General features: G+C 41.5%; 1 protein-coding gene across 2 annotated transcripts in view; it reads left to right on the plus strand.

Annotated features, from left to right (window-relative positions):
* Positions 1-8,839: 8,839 nt before the first annotated feature.
* The window catches only part of MED23 (mediator complex subunit 23), a 59,866-nt gene continuing 56,800 nt past the window's right edge, over positions 8,840-11,905 (plus strand). For both annotated transcript variants that reach the window (XM_006884990.1, XM_006884991.1), the window contains exons 1-2: positions 8,840-8,887; positions 9,145-9,176. In XM_006884990.1, the coding sequence (XP_006885052.1) occupies positions 8,840-8,887; positions 9,145-9,176 (80 nt within the window). The remainder of the gene's footprint in view (positions 8,888-9,144; positions 9,177-11,905) is intronic.

Below are 11,905 nucleotides of genomic sequence, written 5' to 3' on the forward strand. Positions count from 1 at the left end.
TGACTGGAGTAATCGGGATGGGTGTGTCAGAGGCAATGCGATTGGCACAGGATAGGGCAGGGTTTAGGGCTATTGTACATAGGGTCACTCTGAGTTGCAAACGACTCGACGGCACATAACAACAACAACAACATTTTGAAAGGACTGAATTTCTTCCTCAGATGATTTGTCTCTGAGATAAAAAAATTCTCCTCCTGTTTTACTTACATGGCAGGTCTCCTCCATAACCTAAATATGGTTGACTGGCTCTGAGTTCATAATTTGCTCTGCTAAGATTAGTAGCAGACCAGTTACAAGTGTCCCAAATTGTTTGATTTGCTGTATAGCTCCATGATTTCCAACAGATACCGGCCCTCCTTTCTTTGGCCTCCTTACTCCTCTATGTCCCCTGGGTTTGGTGACTTGATGAAAGGTCTCCCAGAGACCCAGACCTGTCAGGGGAACAACTCACATGACTGTAGGCATGCAGCCTGTTTTTGTAGGGACTGGTGGGCATTGTAGAACAGCAGCTGAAGTGTAGCTGGAAAGCAGGTGTTCCAAAAGAAGAGCTAGCTAGCATTGAGGTACTGTGTGCTTATTTAATCCTCTAGGAGGGTAGGGCTCTCCTTATTACACTAAATGCTTCAGTACAAAAGGAACAGTTGATCATTGTATAGGAAAGATATTTTCAATGATAAACCTTTAACGCCAAAGAAGCAGACCATAAAATGTGCAGAAGTTAGCTGGAGTTTCAGAAGATCTCTCACTCTATGCCTGGTATTAAGTCTTAAAATGTATTCACTTTTTATTCTCATAGAAATTAACTCCCTACACACCCATGTTTATCATGGCTTTGTTCACAATAGCAAGAAGTTGGAAACAACCTAAGTGCCCATCAACAAACGAATGGCTAGAGAAGCTGTGGTATATTCGCACAATGGAATACTATGCTGCATTAAAAAACAAGGAACTCATGCAATATTATTCAAAATGGTTGACTCTGGAGAACATTATGCTGAGTGAAATATCCCAGTCACAAAAGGACAAATATTACATGATGCCACTGTTGTAGAATGGGACTAACCTCGGGGTTGGGGAGAGACTGAGTAAGATGGGTTCAATAATGTATACTGCATTGAACCAGGTGAAGGAGAAAACTGTTTAAGAGGGAAATATGATTAGATATTTTTGTCATAACAGGACTCCAGAGCAAAGGCTGCATAGTGGAGTGGACCTGGGGGGAGGGACTGTAAAACAATGAAAGAATTTTTCTTTTACTTTTCCAAGAGGGTAGTGTACTGGTGGGGAGGGTTAGGAGTGGAAAAAAGTGCAACAGTGAATGAATGGAGATTAAAAAAAACACGTTCAGTTTCATAGGAAAAAAAAAAGAAATTAGCTCCCCTCACCCACCCACTGATGGTAAATGAAACTTCAAGAGAACAAGGGAAGGTCTGGAGGGCGGGAGGAGAGAGGGATTTTTTTTAGCAGCAGATTTGCTAAAGCAGATCCTGGGCCGTTGGCATCTGCCACAGCTGGGCAACATAGGACTGGCAGCTCCTAAGATGAGGAATTTCAGCTGTCATGTGAAAAACCCACCTCTGCTTCACCTTTTCATCATGCTCCCTGGAGTGGGAGTGAATATGCTAAGCCTCTTTCTGAAGTTATAACTAAAGAGAACAAAAGACTTGAGTCCATTGTCTGCTTCATTGCCAAGCCTTTTTTTCTGAGAAGTTGCCAATCACATTCTATTCTATACCCTCATGAATCTGTTTTCAGCTGGCTATGAAGGTGAGTAAAAAGAATCTAACTGGGCATCTCAAACACCACTAGTTATGACTATAAACTCATCTTACTTAAATTGAATGAACAATAGCCAGTAAGGAAATAACTTATGTTGTTGTGTGCTGTCGAGATGCCTGCAACTCATAGTGACCCTATGTACAATAGCCCTAAACCCTACTCTATCCTGTGCCAATCTTATTGTCTCTGACACACCTACCTACACTACTCTAGTCACTGAATCAATCCATCTCGAGAGACCTCCTCTCTTGCCCTGTCCCTCCACCCTCCCAAGCACGACATCCCTCTCTCCAAGGACTTTTCCCGCCTTACAATCTGTCCAAAGTATGTCAGATGAAGCCTCAGAATCCTTACCTCCGTAAAGCAACCTGGTCAAAGGCCTGTTATTTCAGAAGTGTATGGCCAGTCTTGCTTCTTAGTCTGCCTGAATCTGGAAATTCCAGAGGAATCTGTCCACTATAGGTGATCCTGTTGGTACTTGAAACAAACACCAAAGGCATAACTAACAGCACCACAGCAAACAGATAGTATCACAATAACATGTAGATTTTTATCAAAGTTGATAAACTGGCTCTACAGTTTACATGAAAATGGTAAGGACTTAGAGTGGCCAAAAAATACTTGTAAAAATAAATAAAGTTGTAGAATTCATAAAACCCTATATCAATAAGCTCTAAAACATGATGTTGTGTAATGCTGGCATACCAATCAACAAGTCACTCATTGCTATTGAACTGATTTTTTTTTTACTCAATTGAACTAATTGATCTGCTCCATAGAATTTCCAATGCTATAATCTTTTTTAGAAACTGACTATCACATCTTAGTCCTATGAAGTGGGCTGGGATGTTTGGACTGGTGACCTTTTAGGTGAACACTTGAAAACGTAACCATTTGTATGCTGTTATATTAGTTAGATGCCATGGAATTAATTCTGATTCATAATGATCCTTTTTATTTTTTTTTAAATTTTATTATTTTTTTGTGTGAGTGTACCGTCAAATCAGATCTGACTGGTACAGGAGGAGATTGTTACTCCTTCCCCCGGCAGAGCATCTGGTGGATTTGAACCGTGCGCCTCTGGGATTGTAGTTGCAGCTCCTTTCCACTAGGCCACCAGAGCTCCCCCATAATGAGCCTTAATACAACAGAATGAAATATTATAAGTCTTGAACAATTCTCATAATCTTTGCTACGTATGAGCAACAGTTGTATATATACATTTTGTCAATGCATACAAATGACCCTTTCACTGACCGTCTACTTTTCCAAGAAAGAAGACCTTCAAGGGCTGGCATCTACCAAATACAACCGAAGTGTGTAAGACTGAGCCTCACAAACCTTGCTTCCAAAGAGCAAATTGGCCACACCTCATCCAACAAAGAATTGTTTGTTCTTTTTGCCCTCCACAAAAGTATTGAGATATATTCAATATTCTTCACTAATCCCACAACTGAAAGGCATCAATTCTTCATCAATCTTCATTACTCGTTATTTAGTTATTCAGTGTTTGTGCTGTATTAAATACAGAGGAATCAAACTATTTTAAACACAATAAATTATAGATAACATTAAGAATAAGAGTTCCAAGACACTTAATTGTGGTCATGACAAACCTGAACATGAATCAAGATGCTGTCATTCAAACATAAAGGGAGACCACATAGCTTAAAATTAGAGAAAGTTTGCATGAGAGTTCTTAGTTTTCCTGTCACCAAACCTGCTCAGTATGTGTGCTGCACAAATCAGCTGAGAAGCTGAAACATATAAAGAAGAATGTGATATTAGTTTTGGGAGAAGATTCATTAACAACTTAAAATATGCAGATAAAAAAACCTTTGCTTGCTGAAAGTGAAGAGTATAGCTTTACTGTATTCTTATTACTACTTACTGAAGAATATTGCTTTCAGTATATAGTATACCTCAGCACAACTGGACCACTAAGCTACTCTTGATAAGTGAAGAAAAGATTGGCATTGCCAAGGATTTAATTGTATTTGAATCTACAATCAATACCTACAGAAGCAACAGTCAAGAAATCAAATAATATACTACATTGGGCCTAAATCAGATGCATGTTGGTTCTCAGGCAGACATCATTATTCCTCGATAACTTGGAGGAGTCCCTGACTGCAGAATTTCTCAGTGAAATATGTCTTCTGACTTCCTGACTGCTGGTACCAAAGGTGTGATTGTGGATCCAAATAAGAATAAGTTGTCGACAGCTCTATCTTTTCTCCATCTAGCAGATGTTGCATATCAGTCTAGTAGTAAGAATTTCTGTTTTCTTGATGTTGAGAAGTAATCCATATTCAAGGCTGCGTTCTTTGATCTTCTGCAACAAGTCCTTCCAGTCCTCCTCATTTTCAGCAAGTAAGTTTATGTCATCTGCATAATGCAGGTTATTGATGAATCTTCTTTCAGTCTTGATACCATATTCTTCTTCATAGCGTCCAGCTTCTTGAAAAATCTGCTCACCATATATATTGAATAGGTATATAGAAAGAAACAAACCTAACACACTCCCTTCTTCATTTTAAACCATGGAATGTGACATCAGGATTGGAGGAAGACTCATCAACAAACTGTTTTATGCACATGACACAAACTTTTTTTGCTGAAACTGAGGAGGACCTAAAGCACTTGCTACAGAAGGTTAAGGGCTGTAGTCTTCAATATGGATTGAAGCTCATCATCAAGAAGATAAAGATTCTCACCATTGGGCCAATTGGCAGCATCATGATAGATGGAGAAGAGATTGAGGTTGTTAACAGCTTCAGTTAGCTTGGAAATTGTCCTGGGAAAATCTGCTGTCAAGGACCTCTCCAAAGTACTGAGAAGCAATGATGCCAGTATGGAGACAAAAGTGTGCCTAATCCAGGCCATGGCCTTCACAATTACTTACTATGCATCAGAGAGCTCAGTGACTAAGGATGAGTTGTGGTGCTAGAGAAGTGTCTTGAACATGACATGGACCAACAAGAAACCAAATACGTCTGTCTTGGAGAGAGTGACACCAAGTTTCTCCTTAGAGGCTTGGATTCTGAAGCTCTGCCTCACCTACTTTGGGCACATGACCAAGAGAGACTGAACCTTGAAGAAGGACATCATGCTTGGAAGAATGGAAGGACAGTGCAGGAGAGGAAGACCCCAGATGAGATGGATTGACATGATAACTGCAGCAATAGGATTAGGTGTGTTAGAATCAGTGAGACTGGCTCAGGATAGAGCAGACCTATGAATAAAGCAACTTGATGGAACATAACAACAACAACTTCTAACATCCATTTCCACTTCTCCTCTGTCTTTGTAATCACCTTTTGTTCTCTTCATGGATGATATCCTTGGTATTATCCTAAAACTCTTCTGATCTTTCATCACTGGTGTTCAAGGTTTTAAACTGATTCTTAAGATGATTTTTAAATTCAGATGGAGTAGATTCAAGATCACATTTGGGTTTTTGTGGACTTGTTTTCATTTTCTTTGCCCTCAATTTGAACTTGCACGCGAGTAATTCTGATTCATAGTCTGCCCCTAGCCTAATTTTGACTGCTGATGTTGAGGGGGAAAAAAATGTCAAATATCCTTTAATAATTGGAACACAGAATGTACGTAGCCTGCTGTTGGAAAACTAGAAAATGTGAAAAATTAAATGGAGCACATAAACGTCAACATTCTAGGCACTAGTGAGATGAAATGGACTAGCATTGGCCACTTTGAATCAGATACTCAGATGGAATACTATTCTGGGAATAAGAAAACAGTAGTAGAATGGTATTGTATTTATAGTAAAAAAAGTCAACTTCATAATCTGAAAGAGACTGAAGATCATCATGCTGAGTGAAGTAATTCAGTCTCATAAGGACAAATACTCCATAAGATCACTACTGTAAAAACAGAAGGGTAACTAGTAAAATATGTATGAGAATACAAGGCCGGGGGGGGGAGAGAAGAGGGGTGAACATCCACAGTACTGAAATTACAGGGGTGCACAAGTTGGTGAGTGGAGGGAGGGAGTAAAGGAAATGGAAAAGATCCAGCAGAGACCTGAAAAGACAGGGTTAATGGTGAGGATAATCCAATGGGGATTAATTTTATAAAACATAATGAATGGGAATGATTGTACGAAACACAATGTGAATGAAGAACTGTGTAAATCACAATATACATGAACTTTGTAAGCAAACAAAGTATTAAAAAATTATTTCAATCCTGAAATACAATGGTGTGAGTGATAGGGTATTATTAATAGGATACAAGGAAGATCTGTTAATATGACTATTTTTCAAATATGCTCGCCTAGGTTTAGAGTCAAAAAGGAAGAAATTGAAATTTTTTACTAAATCTTGCAGGCCATGATTGTAATCAAGATGCATTAATGAAAGTTTGTGACTGGAATGCACAGTTGAAAACAATGAAGAAAGAATAGTAGTCTAAAAAATATTGGCTTAATGACAGAAATGAAGCTGAAAATAGAATGATTGTATTTCATATTTTCAATGATCATTCATTGCAAATACCATTTAACACACACACACACACACACACACACACACACACACACACACCCAAAAAAAAGCAAAAACCACAAACGGTGCCTTTACACGTGGACCTCAACTGATGGACTGCGTAGGAATCATCAGATTGACTACATCTGTAGAAGGAATCACTGGAAACGGTCAACATCAGCAGTCAAAACAGAGCAGCTAGTGGATTCAAATCACTTGGCTTCGGGTTGGCAGAACTCATTACCACTAAGCCATCAAAGCTAAAAACAAAAACCAGTATTATTATTTACTTGATAGTTGTAACTAGAAAGGTTGTTGTTATTTCCTGTTTAGTCGCCTGCAATTCATAGCGAACCTATATACAATAGCTTTGTAGCCTACCCTGTCCTGAGCCTGTTTCACTGACTATGACACACCTACCCACACTGCTCTAGTCACTGTATCAGTCCATCTCATCCAGAGTCGTCTTCACTTGCACTGTCCCTCCACCCTTCTGAGCATGATATCCCTCTCCAAGTATCAATCAGTCCCTCTTGGCTATGTGCCTAAAGCATGGGAGGGTCAAAATTCTAACCTTAAGGTGAAACTTCACTCTCTTCAAGACAGACCTATCTTTTTTCTTAGCAGTCCGTGGTATGTTCAAGACTCATCCCTAGCACCAAAATTCAAAGGTATTAACTCTGATCATTCTTAGTCATTCCCCGCTCTCTGATGTATAACAAATCATTGTGAAGATGTCATCATCATCATCCTCATCATCTTTCTTATTATTTTGATGGTCTAAGGGAATGTATTGTGTCATCATATCTTTTCAATCTATATGCAGAACAAATCATCTGGGAGGATGGGCTGTATGAGGAGGAATGTGGCATCAGGATTGGAAGAAGATTCATCAGGAATCTGTGTTATGCAGATGACACAACCCTGCTTGCTGAAACTGAGGAAGACCTGAAAGACTTGCTGAAAAAGTTCAAGGATTGCAACCTTCAATAGAAATTGAAGCCCAACATCAAGAAAACAAAGATTCTCACCACTGGGCCAATGGGCAGTATCAGTATGGATGGTGAAGAGATTGAGATTGTTAACAGTTTTAGTTTGCTTAGCTCCACAATCAAAACTCTTGGTACCAGCAGCCAGGAAATCAGGAGATGGATTGCATTGTGAAAGTCAGCTGTCAGGGACCTCTCCAGAGTACTGAAGAGCAACATCATCAATCTGGAGACTAAGGTGCATCTGATACAGGCCATAGTCTTCGCAATTGCTTGCTATGCATCAGATAGCTGGGCAATGACTAGGGATGATAGAAAGAGAATTGATGCCTTTGAGCTGTGGTGCTGGAGAAGAGTGTTGAATATACCATGGACTGCTAGGAGAACAAACAGGTTTGTCCTAGAAAGGGTGAAACCGGCTGCTTCTTGGAGGCAAGGATTCTGAAGCTTCATCTGACCCTTGATGAGATGGAGTGACTCAGTCTCTGGGGTAGTGGAGGTAGGTTTGTCAGAAACAATAAGGTTGGCACAGGATAGAGCAGGGTTTAGGGCTGTTATACATAGGGTTGCTGAGTTGCAAGCTACTAGATGGCACACAACAACAACAGCAGCAACAACAAGGGAGCTGTGGTGGCCTAGTGGCAAGACAGGAGGTTCGGGGCCACCAGCTGCTTAACAGGAGAGCCAGAAGCAATCAACCCCTGTGCAATTAACTGCCTCTGAAAACCCGCTGCAGGGTTGGCTATGGGTTGGTTCCAACTCAAAGGTACACAAAACCAACAATTTCAATTAAGTAGCATTGAATTAATTTGTTTCATTTAAAATCTTTTGTATCTGGTTCTCAGCTGGGTCATAGACTGGGTTACCACGCAGTTAAGAAATGTGGTCACTTCAGTGAGGGCTCCAGATAAACTGTATGGACATCATGCTGGCCTAGGTTGTGGAAGGAGGTGTCAGCTGCAGACTAGAGGCTCTTCAACCCACTAAGCTCACTGTGGTCCAACAGGAATCAGCTCCTAGCCTACCCTGTCTAGGGCTTCCCAAGATAAGAAGATTGCCCATCTTCTCTCTGACCTTTTTTCTGCAGCCCACTCTCATCCACGTCCTAAACAACATGCCTCTGTAAACTCTATGAACTTTGATAAACGTCGTTAGTTATAGAAAGGCTTCAGGCCTTTTTGCTCATAGGGTTGCTATGAGTTATGCTCTGCTCTCAGGCAATCAACTCTCCAAAGAGGAAGCAGCTCCCATTCCAGCCGGAAGGTGGCGGCCTGCAGCCCACGACGCTTGGGGGCTATTTGGGGGCGAGTTTCCGCTTGAGGGCGGGCTCATCCGTCTGGAATGGCTCCCTTTAACACCCGCGGAACTGTGTGGCTCGCGTCTTGGTTTCCGGACGGGTGCCGTACCCGGGGTTTCCGGGCTTCCGTGCAAGCGGCCGCGCCGGGAGAGAAAAGCGAGCCGAGCCGGCTGGACTGCTTTCCTCCGTGCGCCTCCGCCCTTGTTCCGAGTCCCGGAGGTCTGGCCTGACCCGCGCAGCGCCAAGACCCCCGGGACGGTGGGGTGATGGTGCAAATGGAGACACAACTGCAGAGCATTTTTGAGGAGGTGGTGGTGAGTAGGATTGCTCGGGGTCCAGGGCCACGCAGCGGGGGATGGGGTGGGGAGCAGCCTTTCTTGTGCTGACATGGGAGTCTATGCCAGAGGGTTAGTGATGCTCAAGCTGTGGCCAAATCGAGCATCTCCTTTGAAATCCTTTTGGGGAAGCCCTGCATGGTACTGATTCAAGTAACTTGCTGTTTAGAAATATGCCCCTCCCGCATTTTTATTTGTTTGTATTCACATTTTGTTTTGTTTATTTTATGTTACAGAAAACGGAAATTATAGAAGAGGCTTTCCCTGGGTGAGTATAATAACACGTACCTGATACCTACGTTTTTTTACGTAAGACTGTTTTTGTGAGACTTGTGTTACTAAAAGAGTTGAGGGGGAGTTCTGGTCCCAGGAAATGAACAGACCTTTATTGCATAGTTGGAGAGGTACAGCAAGTGACCAGGAGCCCAGCAAGTAAAAAAGGCAGCAAGGGCAATCAAGGGCAGTTTTCTTTCATGTTGTTGTTGTCGTTGCTGTTGTTTTGTGCCATCTATTCGCCTGTGACTCATAGCAACCCTATATACAACAGCCCTAAACCCTGCTCTATCCCATGCAGACTCACTGTCTCCGACACAGTCACTCTCATTACCCCAATCACTCAATCAACACCTCTTAGAGGGTCTTCTCCTGAGCTGCCCTCCGCCTCCCAAGCACGACAACCCTCTCCAAGGACTGGTCCCTCCTTGCAACAGGTCCAAAGTGTGTCAGGAAGCTTCAGAATCCTTGCATCCAAGGAGCTGCCTGACTTCACCCTCTTCAGAATGAACCTATTGGTTCCCCTGGCAGTCCATGGTATATTCAATACTCTTTTCCAACACCACAGCTCAAAGGCATTAACTCTCCTTCTATCATCCCTAGGGATTGTTCAGCTTTCTGATGCATAGCTAGTGATTGCAAAGAGCATGGCCTGTATCAGACGCACCTTAGTTTCCAGATTGACATCATTGCTCTTACGTACTTTGGAGAGGTCTCTGACAGGAGACTTTTCCAATGCATTATGTCTTTTAATTTCCTGGTACTAAGAGTGTTAATTGTGGAGCCAAGCAAACTAAAGCTATTTAATATCTCATTCTCTTCACCATCCATCACAATGCTGCCAGTTGGCCCAGTGGTGAGAATCTTTGTTTTCTTGATACTGAACTTCAACCCATATTGAAGGCTACAGTCCTTGACCTTCTGTAGCAAGTGCTTCAGGTCCTCCTTAGTTTCAGCAAGCAGGGTTGTGTCATCTGCATAATGCAGATTGTTGATGAATCTTCCTCCAATCTTGATGCCACAATCCTCCTCATACAGCCCAGCATCCCAGATGATCTGTTCTGCATATAGATTGAAAAGGTATGGAGATAGGATACATCCCTGTCATACACCCTTCCCAGTTTTGAACCATGTGGTGTTCCTTTGCTCTATTCTGATGACTGCCTCCTGGTCCAAGTGTAAGTTTCACCTAAGCACGATCAAGTATTTTGGGATTCCCATTCTTCTCAGAGTTAGCCACAGTTTGTTGTGGTCCACACAGTCAAATGCCTTTGCATAGTCAATGAAACACAGATAGACATTCCTCTGGTACTCCCTGCTTTCAGCCAAGATTCATCTAATAGTAGTTACAATATCCCTAGTACCTTAGCCTCTTCTGAACCCAGCTTGCACTTCTGGGGAAGTGAGAATGATAATGGCAACTGGGGGAGGGGTGGAAGCTTTGTTTTAATTCTGTTTGAAGAACATAATTAAGTTCTTTATACAATGGAATTGTTTCTTTTTGGAGGGAGGGGTTTCTATTTTTAGTGTGCATTTTAAGTGCAGTTGGGTCAGGTTTAAACATGCTATGGTTACTACAGGTCTGTGTAACTTTTAAATGTTTATATAAAAGTTTATGACATGCTTTAAAAAGATAACTTTGGTAGGCCATTCTCAGGCCTATTTTCTAAGACCTCACCCAAATCAGCCCTCCCCACCTCCACCTTTGTCTTTCCATTCAATCTTTTCCTCACTGAGAAATTCTCCTAAAGTCATACTCCGACAAAAGTCTTATCCAAATCCCTTCCCCCTTTCTAACCAACTCCTCCATATGTGTTTGAAGAACATGTATCATATGCTGACAATTTCGATATTTGTTGAGGAACTGCTCTATCATACAACAGAATAATCAGGGGTAGTGTTGGGGACTACTTACCCTACTTCTTTGGGGGAAATGATGCCTGGAAGAAATGAGTAAATAAAGACACAAGAGACAAACAACTTACGTAGACAAAACAGCACAGGACAGGACTGGACTGGCCAGACAGGACGAAGTAGGACCGCCCCGGGCAGCTGTGCAATCTTTATTTATACCTTCTGGAAACAAAGAGATGGTTCACAGGGAAATAGAAATTTTAAGGGTTATATCATAGAGCCTAGGTGGGCTGGGTACAAGTAGAAACATTAAGATTACCAGAGGGCTCAGATGGACTGGGTACATAGATACATTCAACCAAGACTTCTTTGTATTCAGAAACTGTGCTTTCTCTTATCTTGCAACAACCTTATCAAGAGCAGGAATAATAATGAAAGTCAACGTCTAAAGATGTATGAGGACTGCTTGCAGTCTTCCTTCTCAGAGCACCTTGTGAGCTCTACTTGCAATCTTCTTTCTGAAGACACCTTCTGTGTGCAAGGCACACAGCCATATTCTGAGGATGCAGGCCTTTACATTCTTTGGTTCCCTACAGGTAGGGTAATTTTATTAAACTGAGTTTGTTGTAAAAACTTAGCTAAAATCTTTTTTTTTTTAAAATTATACTGACTGGCTTTCAATGTTTCTAGGGCAGAACTCGTTCAGCATTTCTTTTTTTTTAATAATTTTTTATTTTTTTTTTACAGAGGTTTTGGATTTCCATTCATTTATTGCCATAATTTTCTCCCTTCCCACCCCTCCCCACCAGCTCGCTTCCCCCTCCAAAGAGAGAAAAAAGAAAAAAAAGAAAAAAAAATTCCTTCATTAGT

This window comes from Elephantulus edwardii, unplaced genomic scaffold, assembly GCF_000299155.1.
Source record: "Elephantulus edwardii isolate Elephantulus edwardi_28Jun2011 unplaced genomic scaffold, EleEdw1.0 scaffold00039, whole genome shotgun sequence".
NCBI classification, from domain to species: Eukaryota; Metazoa; Chordata; class Mammalia; order Macroscelidea; family Macroscelididae; genus Elephantulus; species Elephantulus edwardii.